Source organism: Sturnira hondurensis, unplaced genomic scaffold (assembly GCF_014824575.4).
Source record: "Sturnira hondurensis isolate 20B ecotype Veracruz unplaced genomic scaffold, ASM1482457v3 Scaffold0015262, whole genome shotgun sequence".
In the NCBI taxonomy this organism is placed as follows: Eukaryota; Metazoa; Chordata; class Mammalia; order Chiroptera; family Phyllostomidae; genus Sturnira; species Sturnira hondurensis.
In genome coordinates this window covers 669,497-690,570 of record NW_028087893.1, presented here as the reverse complement: position 1 = coordinate 690,570, position 21,074 = coordinate 669,497, and the positions used below count along the sequence as shown (strand labels likewise).

The 21,074-nt window shown below is 51.2% G+C and overlaps 1 protein-coding gene across 10 annotated transcripts in view; it reads left to right on the top strand.

Moving 5' to 3' along the window:
- TRRAP (transformation/transcription domain associated protein) overlaps positions 1-21,074 on the top strand; it is a 122,347-nt gene that overhangs the window by 29,367 nt on the left and 71,906 nt on the right. For 9 of the 10 annotated variants that reach the window (XM_037064408.1, XM_037064413.1, XM_037064409.1 and 6 more), the window contains exons 19-28: positions 1,825-1,990; positions 3,571-3,827; positions 5,628-5,828; positions 10,081-10,232; positions 14,303-14,502; positions 15,963-16,180; positions 16,284-16,481; positions 17,064-17,324; positions 17,782-17,943; positions 20,080-20,176. In XM_037064408.1, coding sequence (XP_036920303.1) covers positions 1,825-1,990; positions 3,571-3,827; positions 5,628-5,828; positions 10,081-10,232; positions 14,303-14,502; positions 15,963-16,180; positions 16,284-16,481; positions 17,064-17,324; positions 17,782-17,943; positions 20,080-20,176 — 1,912 coding nt within the window. The remainder of the gene's footprint in view (positions 1-1,824; positions 1,991-3,570; positions 3,828-5,627; positions 5,829-10,080; positions 10,233-14,302; positions 14,503-15,962; positions 16,181-16,283; positions 16,482-17,063; positions 17,325-17,781; positions 17,944-20,079; positions 20,177-21,074) is intronic. The other variant, XM_037064410.1, reaches the window with a different exon arrangement.

Here is a 21,074-nt window from a genome sequence, read left to right as displayed (position 1 = left end):
GACTAATCCTGTTCGATTTTAACACTAATTGTTCGATCAAACACTAATTGTTTGATTCTAAAAAATGGGTAGAAGCCCACTCATGGTTCTGTCCCCCCCTCAAAAGTGGCAGAGGCAGAGCAGAAGCCCTTGAAACACTCCCCTGGAAACTTGGTGAAGCTTGGGCTCTTGTAGGAAGTTGGGTGTTGCTACCAGTTGAGTCTGAAGAGAGATGTTTCGCAGGGAAAGGCTGAAACTGTAAACAAGACCCATGTTTGTTAGCAACCTTAATGTTACTTTTGTGTTAATATGAAAGAAAAATACCTGTTTTTTTAAAAGATTTTATTTATCTTTAGAGGGGAAGGGCAGGAGAGAGGGAAAGAAATATCATTGTATGGTTGCCTCTTGTGTGTCCCCTGCTGGGAACTGGCCTGCAACCCAGGCATGTGCCCTGACTGGGAATCGAACCACGATCCTTTGGTTCACAGGCCCATACTCAATTCACTGAACTATACTAGCCAGGACAGAAAAATACCTGTTTTTTAAAAAAATGCAAAGTGCATAATTGCTGTACGTCCACATGACTTGGTATATTAACATAATTCAGTTTGCGTTCATACTAGACACAGCTGTACAGAACCACAGCAGCACAAACAAAACCTAACGGGGTGGGTAGCGTAGCTGGTTGGAGCACTGTTCCGATACACCCAGTTTGTGGGTTCGATCCCTGGTCAGGGAACATACAAGGTGCAACCAATGGATGCATAAATGGGTAGAACAACAAATTGATGTCTCCCTCTTTCTATCTCTGCCCCCCACGTTCCCCTCTCTCTGAAAGCAGTAACTAAAAATTGAACATCTTCCTATTAGGTTATTTTTTAAAAGAATATATTAAAGACCAAATTCATAGAACTTTTGGTCTAGAGGAGATACATGCAGTTTGTCTATTTTGTAAAGGGAATACATCATGCCATACACAGGAACGAGTTCAGAACTGCACCATTGACCCTACCAACCGTTCCCAGTTCTCGGTTCACTCTGAGTGAACCTTCGAGAAAGTGTCGTGTTAAATAACTTGACACATGTCAAAGCCAGGGTTTGAAGTACGAGATTAAAAGCTTAGTGTGGATTACAATGTTAATTAAAATTACTATAAGCTAATAAAAGTGCTTTTTTGTTAAAGAAATACCTATTTTTTTATCAACTCTTCCCAAACCTTACTTTAAATGTCTTCTGAGGCTCTTGACGTATTTTTTTTAAAAAGATTTTATTTGTTTATTTTTTGAGAGAGAGGGGTGGGGGGAGAAAGCAAGAGAAACATGGGTGATGTACAAGAGAAACTTGCCTCTCGCATGCCAACAGCTGGGTACCTGGCCTTCAGCCCAGGCATGTGCCCTGACCGGAAATCGAACCAGTAACCTTTCAGTCCGTAGGCCGGCACTCAATCCAGCGAGCCACGGCAGCCAGGGCCAAACTTGACATTTCTGACCGATGGGGAAGTTTAGTTTCTTTAGGTTGCTTGTTGCATTTAGACCGGCATAGGAAACAGGGCTCTTTCCTCGTTTGATTGTTTAGTGACCATGTTCATAGGGGCGGCAGAGCCTGCAGATGGGGACCTATTAAATGCTTCTTGCACAGCCAGCGTGGGAGAAAGCATCATACATGTTGAGGGAAGTGAATTTCAGTGGAATGAATGAATGTAGGTTGGACAGTGCTGTTCTGGTTTTCCTCTTGCATTTTGTCCGACTACTTTTGGTCTCTGTGTGATTGCAGCGAACATTCAGCATCGCTCCCGTGGGTGCGGGGCCCTTCTCGTTAACTTGCACCTCCCCCTTCCCCCTGCAGCCCCACCTGCACAAGATCGTGAACAGCTCTATGGAGCTTGCGCAGACGGCCAAAGAGCCCTACAACTACTTCCTGCTGCTGCGGGCACTCTTCCGCTCCATTGGCGGGGGCAGCCACGACCTGCTGTACCAGGAGTTCCTGCCCCTCCTGCCGAACCTCCTGCAAGGTCAGCTGCCTGCTGGCCTCGGGGGCGCCGGGTCTGACTGTTTTGGTTGCAGGGTTCCTCTTCCGTGCCCATTGGAGGTCATGGTGTGGGTGTGTGTGTGCATGTTCCCTGGGGGCGGGGGAAGAGTGTGCTCATGCCCAGTCCCAGTGTCCCACTTTTTGGAGACTTGGAGAGGAGCCCCCATTCAGGCCCGGCTCCTCCCCTCTCTGCAGAGCTGTATGAGAGCAGGACGGTTTTATGTCTCCAGTCAGGACTTGTGTTTTTAGCGTTTGGTGAGTGAGTCTAGGAAGAAAGGTGTTTCTGGTGGTTTTGTGAGACCAGGAATCCCTAGATTTGAAAAAGAATCAGAAGAAGGGGAAAGACAAGTTATGCAGCTGAATTACAAATTTACATTTTTATTCAGTTGCCACCTTACACAACCATAATCCTGTAATTCCTGTATAATTAGGAGTGCATTCAAGGTACAGAGCTAAAGGGCATCTTGAGTCCATTCAGTGTTCATGGGTGTGAGCTCATTGGAAGCACCCAGGGATTTGTGGTGGTGTTAAGTGTGCGAGCCCCTGGCACTCTGGCCAGGGGAAGCCATTTACAGCACAGTATGCCTGGGAAACAGCTAGGAAATGTCTGTGTACGTTGCCTGTGGGATGCGCACGAGCACACCAGACAAGGCACTGAACCACGGTCAGACCCCACTGTCGGTCTTTGGCCCCAACTCCAGGCAGCCTCGGCCTGAGCCCTCTGCTCTGTAGTTGGCCCGATTGCTCCCTGCACACCCTCGGCTGTCCCAGGCTCACCTCTCCCACCCACGTGTGTTCAAGTGGAGCCCCTTCTGGGCTCTGAGCCCCTCTCCCCATCCTTTTCCTACCCCTACCTCATGGTGCCTCCCATCAGCAGCCCCTCTCTGAGCTCTCTGTAACCTGGGAGGCGCCTTGTGTTGGGTCTGCTGTCACAGGCTGTCCTCTTCCCGCCCCTCTCTGAGGGCTCCGTGAGGCTCTCTTTACCGGCCTTGTGCCAGTGAGGAAGGAGCTCGGCACGTGCTTGGTCGCCCTCATCCGGAGTGGGGAGGTTGGCTGTGTAAGGAGGAGGTGCTCTGCTCTGTGAACATCAGAAGGGGAGCCTTGGGAAAATATTTCCATTTCAGAGCATAGACATCAGTTTGTCTACTGGAGGCTTGAAAAAGGATGTAAAATTATAAACAAGTTCATCTTGAACTTGAGATGAACATGTCATGTGAGAAGCTCGTGTCTTTAGATTGGGCTTATAAATAGTGTAACATTATTAAAAGGTTGATGTGTAATGTTTTATTACAAGAGCATAATAGCACGATTACAGCTTAAACTGTAATTACATGTGGCCTGCTGTTGCCATGACTAGTGGAGACAAAGGGGTTCACAATGCAGTTAGGGAGCCAGTGACTGCAGGTTCACCGCGCACGCTGAGCTAATGAATATAGTGGCTTATATGAAAGGTGTAAAGTGTGTCCCCTTGTCGTGTTGATGTGTGGGGCAGAGCAGTCGTGTGTGGTGCAGCCACCGAGGCTGGTGCCTGCACGGTGACCACCCGCCACGTGCCTCCCACAGGGCTGAACATGCTGCAGAGCGGCCTGCACAAGCAGCACATGAAGGACCTCTTTGTGGAGCTGTGCCTCACTGTGCCCGTGCGCCTGAGCTCCCTCCTGCCCTACCTGCCCATGCTCATGGACCCCCTGGTGTCCGCTCTCAATGGCTCGCAGACGTTGGTCAGCCAGGGCCTGAGGACGCTGGAGTTGTGTGTGGACAACCTGCAGCCCGATTTCCTGTACGACCATATTCAGCCGGTACGCGCAGAGCTCATGCAGGTGAGTCTGGTTCTCCTCGGCGCCAGCAGAGGGCGCCAGGTGCTCACAGGTCTGGTCTTCACTGGAGATATAGGCAGGTGGGCAGTTTCAGCCCGGCGCCCCTGCTGAGCTCTCCACACTCCTTGGTGGACTGTGTGTGGGATGGCGCTGCCAGGCCATGAGGGACTTTGGGCATCTTCTGGCTCGTCAGCAGGCGTGAAGAAAACTGTAAGTACTGAGGGATGTCGGCTTTGCAGCGTTGCCCCTTCTGGAGGCTGTCCTGGCCGCCGTCTTCCTGCTGAGTTGATGGTGTGTGAAGGCAGGTGTGTGAAGGCCACTGGGCAGGTCCTTTCTTTATTCACAGAAGCTCTTGGGTCACCCAGTGAGGAGATGCAGATTTCCAAGGGAAGGGTTCGCTGTCTGCACGCATTTCATGTTTTTTCTTCGTGAGAGCTCAAACGTCAGATACCAGGTTTTCCCTTTCTGTTTTATTGTTGTTGCTGATCTGTAACATGGTCAGTAGTTGTTTGAGGTTTGCCTTTTACTTACCTACACGCCCATTAGTGCAGAGTGTGTGCCCCAGGCTGGGGCCAGAGTGCTGCAGCTGTGTGCGGTAGAGCCTCAGCAGCCCTAGAGGGCGGGAGTCTTGGGGTGGAGTGGATTGGGGTGGCATCATGGAAGCCCTGAGCCCAGCAGGGTTGAGCACCCCATGGGAGGAAGAGGCAGGGAGGGCCTTCCTGGCTGCCTGCCAGCCCGTCAGGCAGGCAGCCCACCCTGGGGAGAGACAGGGTCCAGGCTGCTTTTGGGGGCACACAGCCAGCCCATCCACTGGACAGGGGCACGAGCTATTTCACTGCAGCCCTCAACCAGCTCAGTTCCTGTGGGTGCCGGGACACCAGCCCCCCCTGTGGAGTTCAGCAGCCTTGTGAGGAGTGGGTGGGTTGGGGGAGGGGTGGAGGTGAGGGGACACCCACCAGGGGTGCGGTAGGGCTACACCGTGCAGCAGTCCTTGGGGGAAGCTTGTTTGGACCTACCGGAATGGAAGGGATTTTTGCTTTAGAGGAAAGTACCAAGGTTTTATGTTGATTATTGCTAGATATCAGTATTAGGCATTGTACCAAGAGGTGACTTAAGAAAATATACTTTAATAGTGAGCTATGGTAATTTTCAAGAGATGCTTATTTAGCTGGGAAAATGTGGGAAACTTGACAGTTTTTTTGAACAGCTGAGTGTGTATATTCCCTTTAGTAATTGCAAGTTCAAGGTACATGTTACTTAGTCCCACAGTGCAGGTCCCAGCGTGATCCATGTTTTCTCCCTCTGCCATCCTTTCTAATGTGAAGCTTGAAATGCATAATTTTGGCATCGTGTTTTGAAGTTACAGAACTTAACAATAGAAGTAAAAACCTGAGAACTCACCATCTAATCCCAGGATGAGGATTTACCAGTAAATTACAGGTCCCTCTGTACTCTTCCCAGTCCTATTTTGGAGAGATGCCTAAACTCTCCATTGTCCAGTTCTCTTGCTTTTGAGCTCTGCAGCATTTACTGGATGCCACCGTTTGTGTTTCAGGAGCGTGGAGGAGTGTTTGCATTTGTATTTGCGTTTCTGTAAAGACACAAAACTTCTCCAGGAGGATATGCAAGACCAGTCACGTGGTTTTCTCCGAGAAGAGGCGCTAGGGTGTTCGGGGAGTGGGGGGCAGGCGTGGAAGGAAGAATTTCTGCTTCACAGTCTTTTCTAACTTCTGAGTTTTGACTCACGGACCGTGTGAATGCATGACCTTGAAAGGGCTTTAATGGGAGCGTGTTGATTTCCAGGCCCTGTGGCGCACTTTGCGCAACCCTGCCGACAGCATCTCTCACGTGGCCTACCGCGTGCTGGGCAAATTTGGTGGCAGCAACAGGAAGATGCTGAAGGAATCGCAGAAGCTGCACTATGTTGTGACCGAAGTTCAAGGCCCCAGCATTACCGTGGAGTTTTCTGATTGTAAAGCATCTCTTCAACTCCCGATGGAGAAGGTAAGTGTAGGAGTCTCTGGGAGCTCCTTAAAGGAACTACAAATTTTATTTCAACAAAGTTAATGTCTATTTGAAAATATGTGAGTAAAACATGTACTTCTTTGGGGATGGAATTTCTAGCTCAAAGAACAAGATTTATTTGGGGAGCAGCTTGGTCGGCGAGGGGGCTTTCATATCACAGGAGGCCGGGGTGGGGGTGTTGCCTTTGAGGCTTTGGACCCTTGAGCAGCTCCGTCTTCTGAGGGGTGAGAAGGCGAGACCCTGCCCGCCCAGCGCTGGACTGCGTTTTGATGTGCAGTGGGCTTCACCTTGGATGGCGCTTAGAACCCAAGTTCCTTCCGTTCTTGCTTCTCGTCCCCGGGCCTCCAGAGGACCTCGTTCTCTCCTGGCCTCAGTCCGAGCAGCCCCTGCTGCCTTCCCGGCCCCTCGGCCAGCTGCGGGCGGTTCTGCGGCTTCTCTCTGCACACCTTTTGGAGCACTGTTCATCGCGTAAGAAATGAACAAACTATGTCCCCAGTACCTTGCAGTGTCCCATCCAACTACCTTTGCTTTATCCTCCTTGAAAAAAACTGTTCTGCCCTGGCTGGGTTGCTCAGTGGTTTGGAGTGCTCGGTACACCAAGAGGTTGTGGGTGCAATCTCTGGTCAGGGCGCATGCCTAGGTTGCAGCTGGGGCATGTACAGGAGGCAACTGATTGAGGTTTCTCTCTCATGTCAATGTGTCTGTCTCTCTCTCTCCCTTGCTCTCTAAAATCAGTAAACATATCCTTGAGGAGGATTAAAAAAAAGAAAACTATTTCCCCTTCAAGACCGCTCTCAGTCCTTTGGTCCAGGTGTATTGTTCTGCGTGTTCGTGCAGTTGGAGTCTGCATGGGTGCCTTTGGGTTTTCCTCCTCATTGTGTAACCAGCTGCTTTCTCACTGTGTATTTTATCTAGCCTTTGTTAGCACGTCTTTTCATAACGTTCTTGTGTTCCTTGTGTCCTGGGCATTTTTAAAAGAGCGTAGGCTTTCACCCTTTCATGTGTAACTGAAGAGCCGAGTCTGCTCATTAAGCCCCAGTGGGTGGAGACTCCCATGCAACTCACATATCTGGCCTCACACCAGTGTTCTGTGACCCGGGGCAACTCCAACTGCCCTCTGCTTAGGCCCGCTCTGTTCTGTCCTGCTGTCCCACCTTGTAGGGCTTGGCCTGCTTACCTGTCTGGGTAAGAATTCACCCATGCAGTGAGTTCTGTGACTTTTTTTTGTGTGTGGTGCATTGGGATAGCATTGGTTAATAACATTATAGGAGTTTCAGGTGCACAACTATGTGATACACCATCTGTACACTCTGTTGCGTGCTTGCCATCCCAAGTCTGGTCTCCTCCCATCGCCATATGTCTGACCCCTAACCTTTCGCGTTCCCCCTCTGCCCCCTTCCCTTCTGGTGGCCCCTGTTCTGTTTCTGTGCCCGTGAGGTTTCTATTTGTTGTTTTTGTTTTATCCCCACATGAGTGAAATTGTATGATTCTTAGCCTTTTATCTTGACTTATTTCACTTAGCATAATACTCTCAAAGTCCTTTCATGTTGTAAACTGCAGGGGTTCATCTTTTTTTACAGCCAAGTAATATTCCATTGTTTACTTGTGCTGCATCTTTATCCACTCATCCATCAGAGGGCACTGAGGTTGTTTTTATGTCTTGGTAAATAATGCTGCAACTCAGGGGTGCATATACCTCTTTTAAAAGATTTTGTTTACTTATATATTTACAGAGAGAGGGGACAGGAGAAAGAGAGAGAAACATCAATGTGTGGTTGCCTCTCATGCACCCTCTACTGGGGACTTGGTTCGCAACCCAGGCGCGTGCCCCGACTGGGGATCGAAAGGGGTGCATATCTTTTTTTTTCCCGATTTTTTAAATTTAATTATTTTTCAAGTACAGTTTTCTGACTATTACTCTCATCCCATCCCACCCCCATGCTCCCCCCCTCCCTCCCATTTCCACCCTTCTCAGTTGTTGTCCATGTATCCTTTATATATGTTCCTCTAAATCCCTCCCCTATTTCCCCTGAAATTCCCTCCCCTCTCCCCTCTGGTCACTGTCAGCCTGTTCTCTATTTCAGTGTCTTTGGTTATATTTTGCTTGCTTGTTTGTTTTGTTGTTTAGCTTCCTGTTAAAGGTGAGATCATATGGTATTTGTCCTTCAACACCTGGCTTATTTCACTCAGCATAATGCTTTCCAGTTCCATCCATGATGTTGCAAAAGGTAGGAGCTCCTTCTTTCTTTGCAGCATAAAGGGAGTGCATATATCTTTACAAATAAATATTTCCAAATTTTTTGCGTAGATATCCGGGAGAGGAATTGATGGGTCATGCTTTTTTGAGGAATCTCCATACGGTTTTCCGCAGTGGGTGCGCCAGTTTACGGTCCCACCGGCTGTGTGTGAGGATTCCTTTTTCCCCACATCCTCTCCAACACTTCTTTCGTGCCTTACTGGTAAAAGCCATTCTAACGGGTGTGAAGTGGCATCTCATTGTGGTTTTGATTTGCATTTTCCTGATAGATTAGTGATATTAAGCACCTTTTCATGTACCTGTTGGCCCTCTGTATGTCTTCCGCGGAAAAGTGTCTGTTGAGGTCCTCTGCCCATTTCCTCCCTCCCTCTCCACCTGGGGATATGTTTATGGATTTGAGAGAGAGAGAAAAACATTGATTTGAGAGAGAAACATTAATCGGTTTCCTCCCATAAGATCCCTGACTAGGGATTGAACCCACAATCCAGGTTTGTGCCCTGACTCGGGATCGAACCTTGAGCCTTGTGGCGTATGGGACGGTGTGCCAACCCACCGAGCCACCCAGCCAGGGCTGCTTCCTTTTTAATCAGGTTGGTGTTTTCACTGCTGAGTTGTATGCGTTCTGTGCATGTTGTGGAATCTCCGCTCACCGGAGGCGGCGTCCACAGATCGCTTCTCCGATCAGCCTGTTTGTCCTGGTGGTGGTTTCTTTGGCTGTGCAGTCCCATCCATTTTCCCTTCTGTCTCACTTACCTTTGGGATCAGCTCACAAAAGTCCTCTCAGACCAAGGCCTGTACATTTAGTGTCCGTGTTCTCTTTGTATCTTATTGTTTCAAGTCTTACAGTCAAGTCTTAGTCCACTTTGAGGTAAGTTTTGTGTGGCATGTCAGGTGGCGGTCTGCTTTCGCTCTTTCACTCCTGCATGTGTGCGGAGGCCCACGCTGCCCCTGCAGCAGCGTCCCCGGGCTGGGCCAGCCCTGGCTGACAGCGTCTGCGAAGCCCCTTTGGCCAGGCCTGTGTCAGGCCTGCTGCACAGGCCTTTACTCCCTGCAGTGGGTCATCGGCTCCTCACTTATACTGGTTCTTCAAATTAAAATTGGGGAGATTACCCTCACGTGATTTATTACCTGTTAGTGACCAGACCAGAGGCCACAGAAGAAGCGATAGCTCTGCTGTGCCCCAAAGAACGTGGGCATGCAGCTGGGCCGTGCGGCGAGAGGCTGCGTCACCTCCTGAGAGGCCACATCACCTTCGAGTGGCGGAGCATGCTTTGTTGCCTGGAGGGCCCTTGAGTGTGGAGCTGTCTCTCAGCTTTCTCTGGCTGCTCACATGGAGCCCGGGCTGACCTTTGATCTTCAACACAGATTGGTTCTCTGCTGTGTGTGTGTCCAGTTGTCATCAAGGTGTCATCCTAGTGGTCACAGGCTTCAGACTGTTTGCGTGTGTGAGACTGTATGCCCCCTGCCCGCCCATCCCCCCCCCAGCCTCGTTGAGAGGGAGGGTGAAGGCAGGAGCGAGTGTTGCTGTGTAGGTTTCCTGGGAAAACGACATGAAATGTTTTCTCTTCTAAAGAGCAATGTAGTGAAAGTGCAGGACAGTGGTCTTTCAGTTCTGAGGTCAGACCCGGGGAGTCTGCAGGAAGTCTGTCACTCTCCTGAGCACTGTGGCCCACGTGGCAATAACCCAGTATCTAGCGTGGTCCCGAGCTCCCTGCGTTCCTAAGACCTCCTGTTGACTGTTTGAGCGCGGAGTCAGAGGTCTCTGTTTTACGTGTTCATGTGAACTGTGCGGTTCCGTCCTTGCTGGTGTGTCCCCACGGGGAGCGCCTTCTAGCCGTGCAGGCCCGTGCGCTCGCTTCAGGAGGGAGTGCCTGTGAAGACTCTCCTGGGCGCCACCCATGTGGTCGGTGCGGGCCTCTCAGAGCCGTGCGGTTCGGCACATGCTGTAGTCTCCCTGCTTCCTTGTCGCCGCAGGCCATCGAGACCGCGCTGGACTGTCTGAAGAGTGCCAACACAGAGCCCTACTACCGCAGGCAGGCGTGGGAGGTGATCAAGTGCTTCCTGGTGGCCATGATGAGCCTCGAGGACAACAAACACGCACTCTACCAGCTCCTCGCACACCCCAAGTACGTCCGCGTCTCGGTCTGCTCCTTTGCGGTGCACACTGTGCTTCAGGAGCGGGAGGACCCGCTCCCGGGGTGGGTTCCTTAGCGCCACGGGCACACTCCTGTAGACTGGGAAAAGGGCGTGCTGTTTGCTGCGTGATGCTTGTGTTGGCTGTTCGAGAAAACGGAAAGGAGAGCTCGGGTGCTTGTGCGCTGGTGTTCACCTCAGTGGTGGTTGCCTTGTGGCCGCCTCCTTGTGAGGCTGGGAGTTTCAGGAACCCAGGGCCTTGCTCTTCTCCCCCGTCTGCTCGCCCCTGTGGCCGCAGCGCCTGTCACGTGGCGCACACTCAGTGGTCCTTTGCTTTCCAGTCCTTGGGGACACTTCTTTCCCCAGTTATTTGTCGCATGACATTTGTGTTTTGCTCCCCCAGGTCAGGTTGTGGTCAGTAGTTGCCCTGAGGTTGGGGTGGGGCTGACTTTTTGGGGGTAGCGTGGTCCAGGGTTGGATTGTGGTGATGGTTGTGCAGCTGTGGAAATGTAAAGCTCATTGAGCTAATTAAAATAAATGAGTTCTATGCATGTGAATTATGCCTCAATAAAGCTGTTAAAATTGTGATGGAAAAGAACAAATGTCAAATTGAGCTAAACGCTTCCTTTAAAAATGAGGAAAAAATAAACAAAAAGAGGAAAGGATGAGAAGAAATGAACAAAAGGAAGATATACAGTAGAATGCAATAAAGCCAAAAGCCGATTTTTTAGATCGTAGTGAAGTGGGAAAGCTTCTGGCAAGGGGGGAGGAAGAGGATCGTCTTCCATCCTTTCCGTCCTCAGTGCGAGGCGGGAAGGGCGCTGCTGCCGCTGCTGCTGCCGCTGCCGGAGGCAAGAAGGCAGTGGTGCCTGGCGTCTCTGATACAGACCAGCAGTCATGAGTAACCACTTTGTTCAGTAAGGTTTCAGATTTCAGTTAGATAGGCGAATTCATAGAAAAATAGGGTAATTACTTGGGCCTTATGAAATCTTTTATGACATTGGCATTTTTGGAAGATGTAGGCCAGTCACTTGCAGCGTGTCCCCAGTGCGCGTTTGCCCGAGTCCCCCTGATGAGATTCCGACCGTGCTTGTCTGCTGGAACCTGCAGCTGCCCTTGCAGCCCCCAGAGGTATTCTCCGCACAGTCCCACCATGGATTGCGTGATATTGGCTGCTCCGTTGGTGGGAGTGTTGTTAGTGTCCTGTCCCCACTGCCAGGCCAGATTTCACTGTTTGTAGTTCGTAAGTAATTGGTGGGGAGATGGCCTGAGGTAACGTGAGTGCCCTGCTTGTCATCAGGGTGCTAGTTGCCAGCTACAGTGTTTACTGACGATGCTTTCCTGATTCAGCTGTTGGCATGATGATTACAAAAAGGTTTTCTAACAACTTTTTTGAGGTGTACTTTATATATTCAAGATATATCTACTTCAGGTGTTCCAAGTTAATGATTTATACCAGAGTGTTACAAATATAAATCAGAATGAGAATGTTTTCATTCCCCTGGGAAGATTCCTCAATGCCCCTTTATGTGAACCCCCCTTCTCAGCCCCAAGCAACCAGTGGTCCACTCCCCGTGTCCGTAAGTCCGCTCCTTCTGGACACTGCGGATGGGCCCATGCAGTGTGTGGCCCCCCGTGTCCAGCTGCCTTCACCTGGCGCAGCGCTTTTGGGGCTCACCTGTGACGCAGTTTGTCGGGGGTTCGCTCCTTTCTGTTGCTGTGCAGGTGCCACATACTGATTTCCTGACGTTGGTTTCCGGTTTCTGTGATGTGAGGAGGAGCGTTCCCTCCTCCTCCTTTAGTGTTTGTAGCAGTCCAGGCTCGCGGGTGCTTACTTCATGTGATGTCTGACAGCTCGTCATTTACTTTGATGGCCAGATTGTCCAGACTCAGTCAGTGAGAGCCCCTCCTGCCTGGCCCGTCTTGTGACCTGTCCCCATTGCTGTGAGGTGCTTCCTTTCCAGCTCCACAAGGTGTCGCTGGCTCACCGGGTCCCTCCTCTCCCAGGCCTGGGCCCCGCCACTCACTGCCCCTGAGAGAAGGGGGCGCCGAGCAGCTGTGAACAGGGGTCCAGGGGAGCTGCTAGTGGGGCCTCATTGTTTCTAAGTCTTTCAGTCTCCTTTTATTTTTGACCTGTTACTTTATTTTTTATTGTAGTTTTTCCATTACCGCTTATCCTCTTTATACCTTCTTCCACCTCTACTCACCCCCTCCTCCTTTCAGTCGAATTTTTGATAAACAGAGTCCATGATTGATACAGTTCTTAATTTTGCATAATATTTTTTGTACCATTTGTGGGGAATTGTTTCCCATGTACTAGCCGTGAAGATACTGGTTCATATTATCTTCCAAAAGCTGTATGATCTGTTCTTCACATTTTGATCTTGAACCTCTTTGGAGTTGATTTCTGTGAATAGTGCCGAGCAGGGGTCTGCTTTTGTTCTTGGCCCCTGGATGTCCGCTGTCCATTTATCGTGGAGACCGCCCTTGCTCCATCTCTGCATTTCGGCTGCTCTTCACAGACAGTGCGTTCTGGTGCCAGGTGTCCTTGTGTATGAGACTGCGTCCTGGTGTTCAGGGAACGCGCATTCGAGTGGGGGAGACCCCGCGTGGAAGGGACGGAGGTACACTGGCAGTGGCAGTAGTGCTGTGACATGTGTCAGGCTTAAGTGGCGGCTTCAGCCAGCGCAACGCCATTCTGCAGGGTTGTTCAGAACACGTAGCACCTGGCAACCTGGTTGGGGACGCTGACCTCTTTCCCCTGAGACTGGCAAGTAAAAAGGGGCAGCGGCAACACAGCAATAGCCATCCAGTGCGAATGAATGTAAATCACTCCATTTTTTGGTCAGATTAGCAAAAAGTACATCTTATGTTGTGCTGCTGAACTTTAGTAATTAGTGTATGTGCACCACGAGGTGACAAAGGATGAAAGTGGCTGGGCTAAGGGGGGTGGGTGTCAAAAGGGCAATTTAATAAATCGGGTGGTTGGGGAAGTCCTGTTGGAGTGGTAAGTGGTACTGCCCAGAGACCACTGTGCGGTCTGGAGGAGGAAGTGGGGGTGCAAGGGCAGAGGTGCTGGGGGGCAGGGCGTGGGAGGACTCAGTGAGGACCTTGGATTTTGTTCTAAGTGTGACCGGAAGTGGAAGAAAGGATCAAACTAACTCAGTCCAGCTGACTGCAGGTTTTCTTGTCTCTAAGCTGATGCCGCCACTCTCTGGCCGAGTTGGGTCTTTGGGGAAGAGCAGGGTGGGGAGGCTACTGGGATCAGATGTCTGTACTGGGCACCTCGACCCCAGCAGCATCTTTAGGAGCATTACGATGAGCTGGGAAGACCCAAGAAGACTTCCACTCAGTGTGAAGCTGTCGTGGGTGGTGGTGGAGGGCCTTGTGGCTTCAGAGGCAGAACCCGGAGTCAGTGGGGAAAAATGAGAGGTGGATTTCTTGTCCTAGGAAGAAAGTTCTGTTAGCTGGAGCTGTTCAAATGTCAAAGAAACGGATAATTTTTAAAACACTTCTGTTTCTTATCCTCATGTTTGATGTCTGCTCGCCTGCCTCTGACTGCTTGGGTTCTAGCTATTTCATGTCATTGACTTGGCAGTGAGTGCTTTTCATCAGTGAGCACCACAGTTTGACTCAGCACCCGAGGTTTGATTCTTAACGTGTGACAGGTGTGTAGCTGCCCTTAGGGAACAGCTTTTTTGTCTCTATGTGATTATGTTACTTCTTTGAATTTGGCTTATTTAATTATGAAAGATCAAATTCAAACACCAACCTGAAATTTAAATGATAGAAACATTGAGTCTGCTGCCATTTTATAAATCACCTGAGTCCTTCCTGTGCTCACCCCAGGCGGGACACGTGTGGTGTCTGTGAACCGCTGGCTGTGAGTGTTCCTGGTGGGATCACTGCGTTCGAGGCCCAGTGCTGCAGGAGTCACAGCAGCAGGGCTGCTCACTCGGGCCTTCCCGGGCAAAGAGGGTGCGGGGGGCAGGTCGGAGATCAGCGCTCAGGGTGGAAGCTCAGGACCTCGGTGTGTGACCATGGACTTAACTTTGTCTTCCAGCTTCACAGAGAAGGCCATACCTAACGTCATCATCTCACATCGCTACAAAGCACAGGACACTCCAGCTCGCAAGACGTTCGAGCAGGCTCTGACTGGGGCCTTCATGTCTGCGGTCATTAAAGACCTACGGCCCAGTGCCCTGCCCTTCGTGGCCAGCTTGATCCGCCACTACACCATGGTGGCTGTTGCCCAGCAGTGTGGTGAGTGGGGCCGAGGCAGTGGCTGTGTGGCTTCTTCAGGGCGCCTCAAAAACTGCGTCAGGACTTGGTGGTGTTTCAGAGAAGCTGAGTTTGGCTGATTGAGTTTGGGCCTTTGTTTTCTGATTTTCCTCTTCATTACGTTGAAAAAGATTGTTGGTGTTTCAGTGATGGTGTTGTGAAAACTGCGGTGTGTAACACAGAGGCAGTTTGCAGTCACACTCATTGTGGCCCCTGCCCCGTGTCATTTTCCACGTCGCCTCTGCTGCCCTGCCAGCTCCTCCAAGGCTCCCTTGCTGCCCGGCTCTGCTCCTGGGTGGCCTCTGGGCCTTTTCCCCATCGGGAATGACTGCTGGCTCTGCTGCAGGTGTTCTTAGGCTCCGGTGGCGAAGGACCGCTTTTGTGTCTCTGGTTGTATTGCTAACCAGTTGCAGACTGGTGCTTCTGTGAAAAACAGCAAGACCGGCAGGGCTCTGCCCAATGCTTTGTAAGTTTCTGAACACACCCAGTGTTTGTAGCTCCTCCCGACCAGCGCCGGTCAGTGCACATGCTTGGGCAACACCGCTCTGGCCTGTGTCCTCAGAGCCCTCGCCCTTGGAAACACTACATAGCCCTCTCCGGGCACCGCAGGGTGTGGGGTGCGTGCTGCCTTGCAACGGTCCTTGGCCTCAGCAGTCAACACTGTGTGGTTTCGCACTGGGGTGGTTTCTCAGAGCTTCCTCTGTGTTACCATCCCAGCACACCAGGAAGCCTCCCAGGGTGCCTCTGGGCAACCCCCTTCTGGCTGGTGCTGGGCGCCCTGGGGCGTTAGTTATAACCGTGCTGGCAGACTGGTTTCTTGGTGCGTGTTGGGTGTCATAGCTAGCCGCTGTTGCTTTTTACTGTTATTTTTTAAAGATTTTATTTATTTTTAAAGAGGGGGAGGGAGAGAGAAAGAGAGAGAAATATTAATGTGCGGTTGCCTCTTGTGTGCCCCCAGCTGGGGACCTGGCCTGCAACCCAGGCCTGTGCCCTGACTGGGAACCGAACCAGCGATCCTTTGGTTTGCAGTTTGGCGCTCAATCTAATGAGCCACACCAGCCAGAGCTTTTTATTATTTTATGTCAGGGATGTCCAGAGGGTAACCCATAGTCATTCCTGCGCTCTGCCCCTTGGCCTGTGTAGTGATTTTTTTGAAAAAGAAGGTACCTGGTAGTGGGTCTCATTTTAAATTAATACATTTTGATTTATGATTGAGAGAATCTAAAAATAATAAATTCAAGTTATGCAGTGTAATGGAAAACATTCAGAAAAATTACCTTAGTGCTAATCAGACTGCTTAGTTTATAAATAATTGCAGTTCAACAGAAGTTGGTCTGTAGAGTTCCTGACCCCAAAGGAAAGAATGAGGTACTTGGGCAGTTTGAGGGAAAAGAATATTGCATGCATATGCTCGTCTCTCACGCACCTGCACTCTCTTTCAGGTCCGTTCCTGCTACCTTGCTACCAGGTGGGCAGCCAGCCCAGCACAGCCATGTTCCACAGTGAGGAGAATGGGTCCAAGGGGATGGACCCCTTGGTCCTCATTGACGCCATAGCCATCTGCATGGCATACGAGGAGAAGGAGCTCTGCAAGATCGGGGAGGTGGCCCTCGCGGTGATTTTCGATGTTGCAAGCATCATCCTGGGCTCGAAGGAGAGGGTAAGGATAGACTGTGGAGGGTCTTCTGTCTCGGGGCTGGGGGCTGCGCCTGACGAGACCTGCAGTGACACAGGGAGGTCCATGTGCTTGTGCTTCTCCGCAGGCGTGCCAGCTGCCCCTGTTTTCTTACATTGTGGAGCGCCTGTGTGCGTGCTGCTATGAGCAGGCCTGGTACGCGAAGCTGGGGGGCGTGGTGTCCATTAAGTTCCTCATGGAGCGGCTGCCCCTCACGTGGGTCCTGCAGAACCAGCAGACGTTCCTCAAAGCGCTTCTCTTTGTCATGATGGACTTAACTGGAGAGGTAGGTGATGGGCGGTGTCCACTGCCCCCCGCGGCTGTCCATGAAGCTGATTTGCCTGGAGAAGAATAGTTAGCACAAGCCATTTTTTTGCGTTTGCTCTCCTAAAAGCCTAAGTTCTGTAACGGCACCTTTAATAAAAGGGTGCGTTGGGACCCCTCTAGCTCCTTCTCCGGCTGTCTGGCAGCTGCCTGCGCTCACGAAGGGCAGGCAGAAGCCAGACCGCCTCGGGGGGTGCAGCGCGTGCTCTAGATGCACCTGCAGAAGCCGCCGTCCTCTCTGGGTGGGAGCCTGCACTCAGCTGTAGTGAGACAAACAGTACGGTGGGCGCTGCCCCTGGTCCTTTCGGTAAAGATGAAGATCATGTCTGTGTCTGTATTCTCTTCTGAATGACCAACAGGAATTAGGTGTAAGAAGGTGATTTAGCTGAAATACCTGGAGCAGGTTATGACATTGTCTTAATGAATTAGCTGGCACGAGGGGCATGCCCTCCTCACCCCCGTGGGAGTGTTTGTGGCGGGCGGCTGTGCAGTAGCCCTGTGGGGGCCCTGGGCCTGTTCGGTCTAAGGAGGCCCTGGCCTGCAGGTCTCCAATGGGGCAGTTGCCATGGCCAAGACCACCCTGGAGCAGCTTCTGATGCGGTGTGCGACCCCTTTAAAAGACGAGGAGAGAGCAGAAGAGATTGTGGCCGCTCAGGAAAAGTCTTTTCACCACGTGACGCACGACTTGGTTCGCGAAGTCACCTCTCCCAACTCTACTGTGAGGAAACAAGCTATGCACTCCCTGCAAGTGTTGGCCCAGGTCACTGGGAAGAGTGTGACAGTGATCATGGAACCCCACAAAGAGGTGAGAGTTCTGTGGCTGGAGCAGGGTAACCTGAGCAGAACTTGTGCGACTTCCTTCCCTTTAAACCTGAGGTGTAGAGGGTGCATAATTTATAGTTCTGTGTCCACAGAGCGCTATGTGCACATGCTGGTTTTGACCTTGGATATGCGAAAGGCAGAGTGGTGGTGTTAGCAGTGGCTGTGTTAGCGACTTGGCGTCAGGAGGTAGCAGGCTGTTTCCCCAGGCCTGTGTGTTTTAGGAGAGGTGACTCTGGAGCCTTAGGAATGAGACGTGTCGGGCACTCATGGCCCAGGTTTAGCACATGAGGCATTCTCTGTCACCTAACTAAAAGACATTTGTCATAACCTGTCATGTCTTAGGGTGCTCAGATTGGTCACTGTTTCTGAGTATTGCGGTGAGAGGCATTTGCTTCTCAAAGGCCAGGTGGTCAGTGGTGCTTCCACCTTGCCCATCCTAGGTCCTCCAGGACATGGTCCCGCCCAAGAAGCATCTGCTCCGGCACCAGCCCGCCAACGCGCAGATTGGCCTGATGGAGGGGAACACGTTCTGCACCACGCTGCAGCCCCGGCTCTTCACGATGGACCTCAACGTGGTGGAGCATAAGGTGTTCTACACAGAGGTAGGGGGGTGGTGGTGCGCACGGCGTGGGTGGCGATGGCGTGGGTCTGGTCGCCTGTCTGTGTGTGTGGAGACTGGTCGGGCAGCATTCAGAGAAGGACAGGGAGTTGCCACAGGTGACCAGCTGTAGCCTGGCCCGGCACTCTGCACCCTTATGTCACGTCTGGGACTGGGGGGAAGTGGGCACGGAGACCGCAGGTAGGTAGATGTCCTGCGTCCTTTGCACTCTGCCTGCCCTCTCCCGGCACCTTGCTCTTTGGGACCTGCAGGTCGTAATCCGGAGCTACGACTGCCATCTGTGTGAGTCGTGGTCCCATCAGCTGCTGCCCAGACTAAGACGGCACAGAGCAAGTGCCAGCTCACGGCATGTAGTAATCGCTTGGATGCGCTGTGCATGGTGAGCGCTCTCACTTCACAGGAATGCCCTCTGCAGCTCTGACATCGAGAAGGTGCAGATGCTGAGCCTGGGGGTTTGTTGTCCCCTGAGGCCACGGCAGAGGTGCCCTGGGCCGGAGGTGGGCGCCATGATGGTGGCTTTAGAGCCTGTGTCCTGACCATGCCTGACCCTGCTGGCCTCTCATGTTGTTCAGCGGACTGGACTTGCCCTTTGATGGGCAGAGGCAGATGGCATCTCACAAGTGTTGGTCACTGTTAACTTTCCAGTGTATGGTGATACCAGACAGTGACAGGCAGAGGTTAGACTTCAGATACTGTCAAATTACAGGCATTAATTCTGAGACTGTGGGACTGCTCGGGTGGCCAGTCCCAACCTGTGGTTTTTGTGAGATGTTGATCATGCTCCTGGGGGTGTTGCCCTGCGGAAGCAGCGCTGTCCTGAGCCACACTCGGTCAGAATTTCCCGTTATGACAGCCTGCCTCCTGGTTTTCCGAGTCCTGTGTGTCTGCTTGGGTGTAGGACCATCTGATCATGGGGTCTGGTTCTGAACTTCTATGACTTACGTTCCTTGTGTGAGACATCACTTCTGGGACGTGACTGAGGGTCCTGCAGAACCATCAGCAGTGGGAGGACAGCTCCTCTGGTGGTTCTGGGGGCAGATGCATTGCCACCTGCATCGAAATCTCACTAAACTCCAGACCAGAACCTGGTAGTCTTGAATGACAAATCTCGGGGAAGGAAACTCGTTTTCTAAGTGTGTGTCAGTCTGCTAGCTGCAGCAAAACATGAGAGGGTCTTTTGGAAAATAGAGACTCCCGAGTCTGCTCTCTGGTGATTCAGGTCAGTAGGTCTGGGGTCAGGCCTGAGAATCGACCTTCTGAAAGCTTCCCAGGGGACTCTGGTGAATGGCTGTCCTGGGAACCCTGGCCTTACAGTGCGGCCACTAAGATACAAGCATGGGTGTCCACATCTGTGCACATGTATGCACACTGGCCTGTGTGAAGGAGGGGAGGACAGGGTGGTTTCTGGCGCAGGAGGACACAGTGGCCCTTTTCCGTACTTAAAAAAGAAGCATGCCCACTCGGAGATTTGACTTACAGCACATGCAGGTGCTGAGTGCTGGCCCAGTTCTGAACGAGGAGGAGGAGGTACTTGCCATCCTGAAATTCGCAGGGAGATAGAGTGACTCTCTGTGTGAAGAAAAAATGTCCCGTGGTCTCAGTGGGCGAGAAAGGGTGGGGATTCATTTCACTAATGAGGCTGACTGAGTTTGCTTAGAATTAGGAAGCTTAGTCACATTTTCACATGTAAATTCTTTAGGGTTTGAGCCCTGGCTGGTGTAGCTCAGTGGATTGAGCATGGGCTGTGAACCAGAGGGTCACTGGTTCTATTTCCAGTCAGGGCACGCGCCTGGGTTGCTGGCTGGGTCTCTAGTACAGGGCGCCTGAAAGGCAACCACACATTGATGTTTCTCTCTCTCTCATTCTCCTTCTTTCCCCCTCTCTCTAAAAAGGAATAAATAAAATCTTTTAAAAAGCCCCAGAAAACTAACCTTATGTTAAGTAAAGAAATTAACTAACTAACTAAATAAATTTATTCATCCATTCTTTTGGGTTTGAGTTCTGCCTGCCAGTTGTGTGTGTTGTGGGGTGTGCGGAGGATCGCTGTGTTCCCGTATTTGCCGGGTCACTTTGTCTCTGCAGCGGAGTGGGCTAAACTGACATGCTCCACCTTTCGCAGCTCTTGAACCTGTGCGAGGCGGAGGACTCGGCTTTGACAAAGCTGCCCTGCTACAAAAGCCTCCCGTCGCTCGTGCCCTTGCGCATCGCTGCCCTGAGTAAGTGTGTGGAAATCGGACAGGGGCTGCGAGGGACAAAGTGAAAGGGGCCGGGGCCTCTTTGTTCTTTTTGTTGTCTGTGGTTTTTTTTTTTCCTTTTTTTCTTTTTTTTTTGCTTCTTGTGTTGTTTTTAAGGTTGGGTCAAAAATTATGTTTGTATATCAAACTGGATAATGAGATGTCAGTGGTTTTTATAGATTGTTAGGATTTAAATTATTTTTTGCTCTGTAGTAAAGTGGATTTTACTCTGTAATAAACTCTTTACCGTTCTCTTATGCATCTAATACTCGGGTTTAACAGAGTTGCCTTGCTGCTCGCGTAGCCATTTCCCTCCGACTCCGAGTGTGCTGCATGAGGAGCCACAGTCTATAGACACGGTGGCGACTCGGTGTCTGAGAACCCTCCTGCCTCGAGGTTTTCACGGGTGTCAGTCATCAGCATTTAGCACAGGAGTTGTGCTAAGTTGAGGAAAATACACTAGATCAGTACTCCCCCTTGCACTTAGAAACAGTCATTTCCCTCTTTCTTTTAATAAATCCCAGCACAGATTTCCTCAGTTGACTGTCTCCTGCTTTCTGGGTGTTCAACCCTCAGTGAACTACCCTCAGACCACCCCCCCACCCCAGATTAGTGGCAGAAGAGCTGAGAGACGGAAGCGTAACACAGATCCTGAGGATGGGGCTGGGGTGCTCAGGATGCAGTGAGCCAGAGTTGGGGTGTAGAGCAGGGGCATCTGCCCGCTTCTCACTCATCTGATGGGTTTTCTTTCCTTTGGGGTGCCTCTCATACATTCCTGTGACCCAGTGTGGGCACCCTTCTTGGTGGAGTGTTATCTCTTAACTACCGTAGGATTGAGCGGTGTCCCCTTTCCTAAGAGTATTTGTGTTTCCAAAGCCTT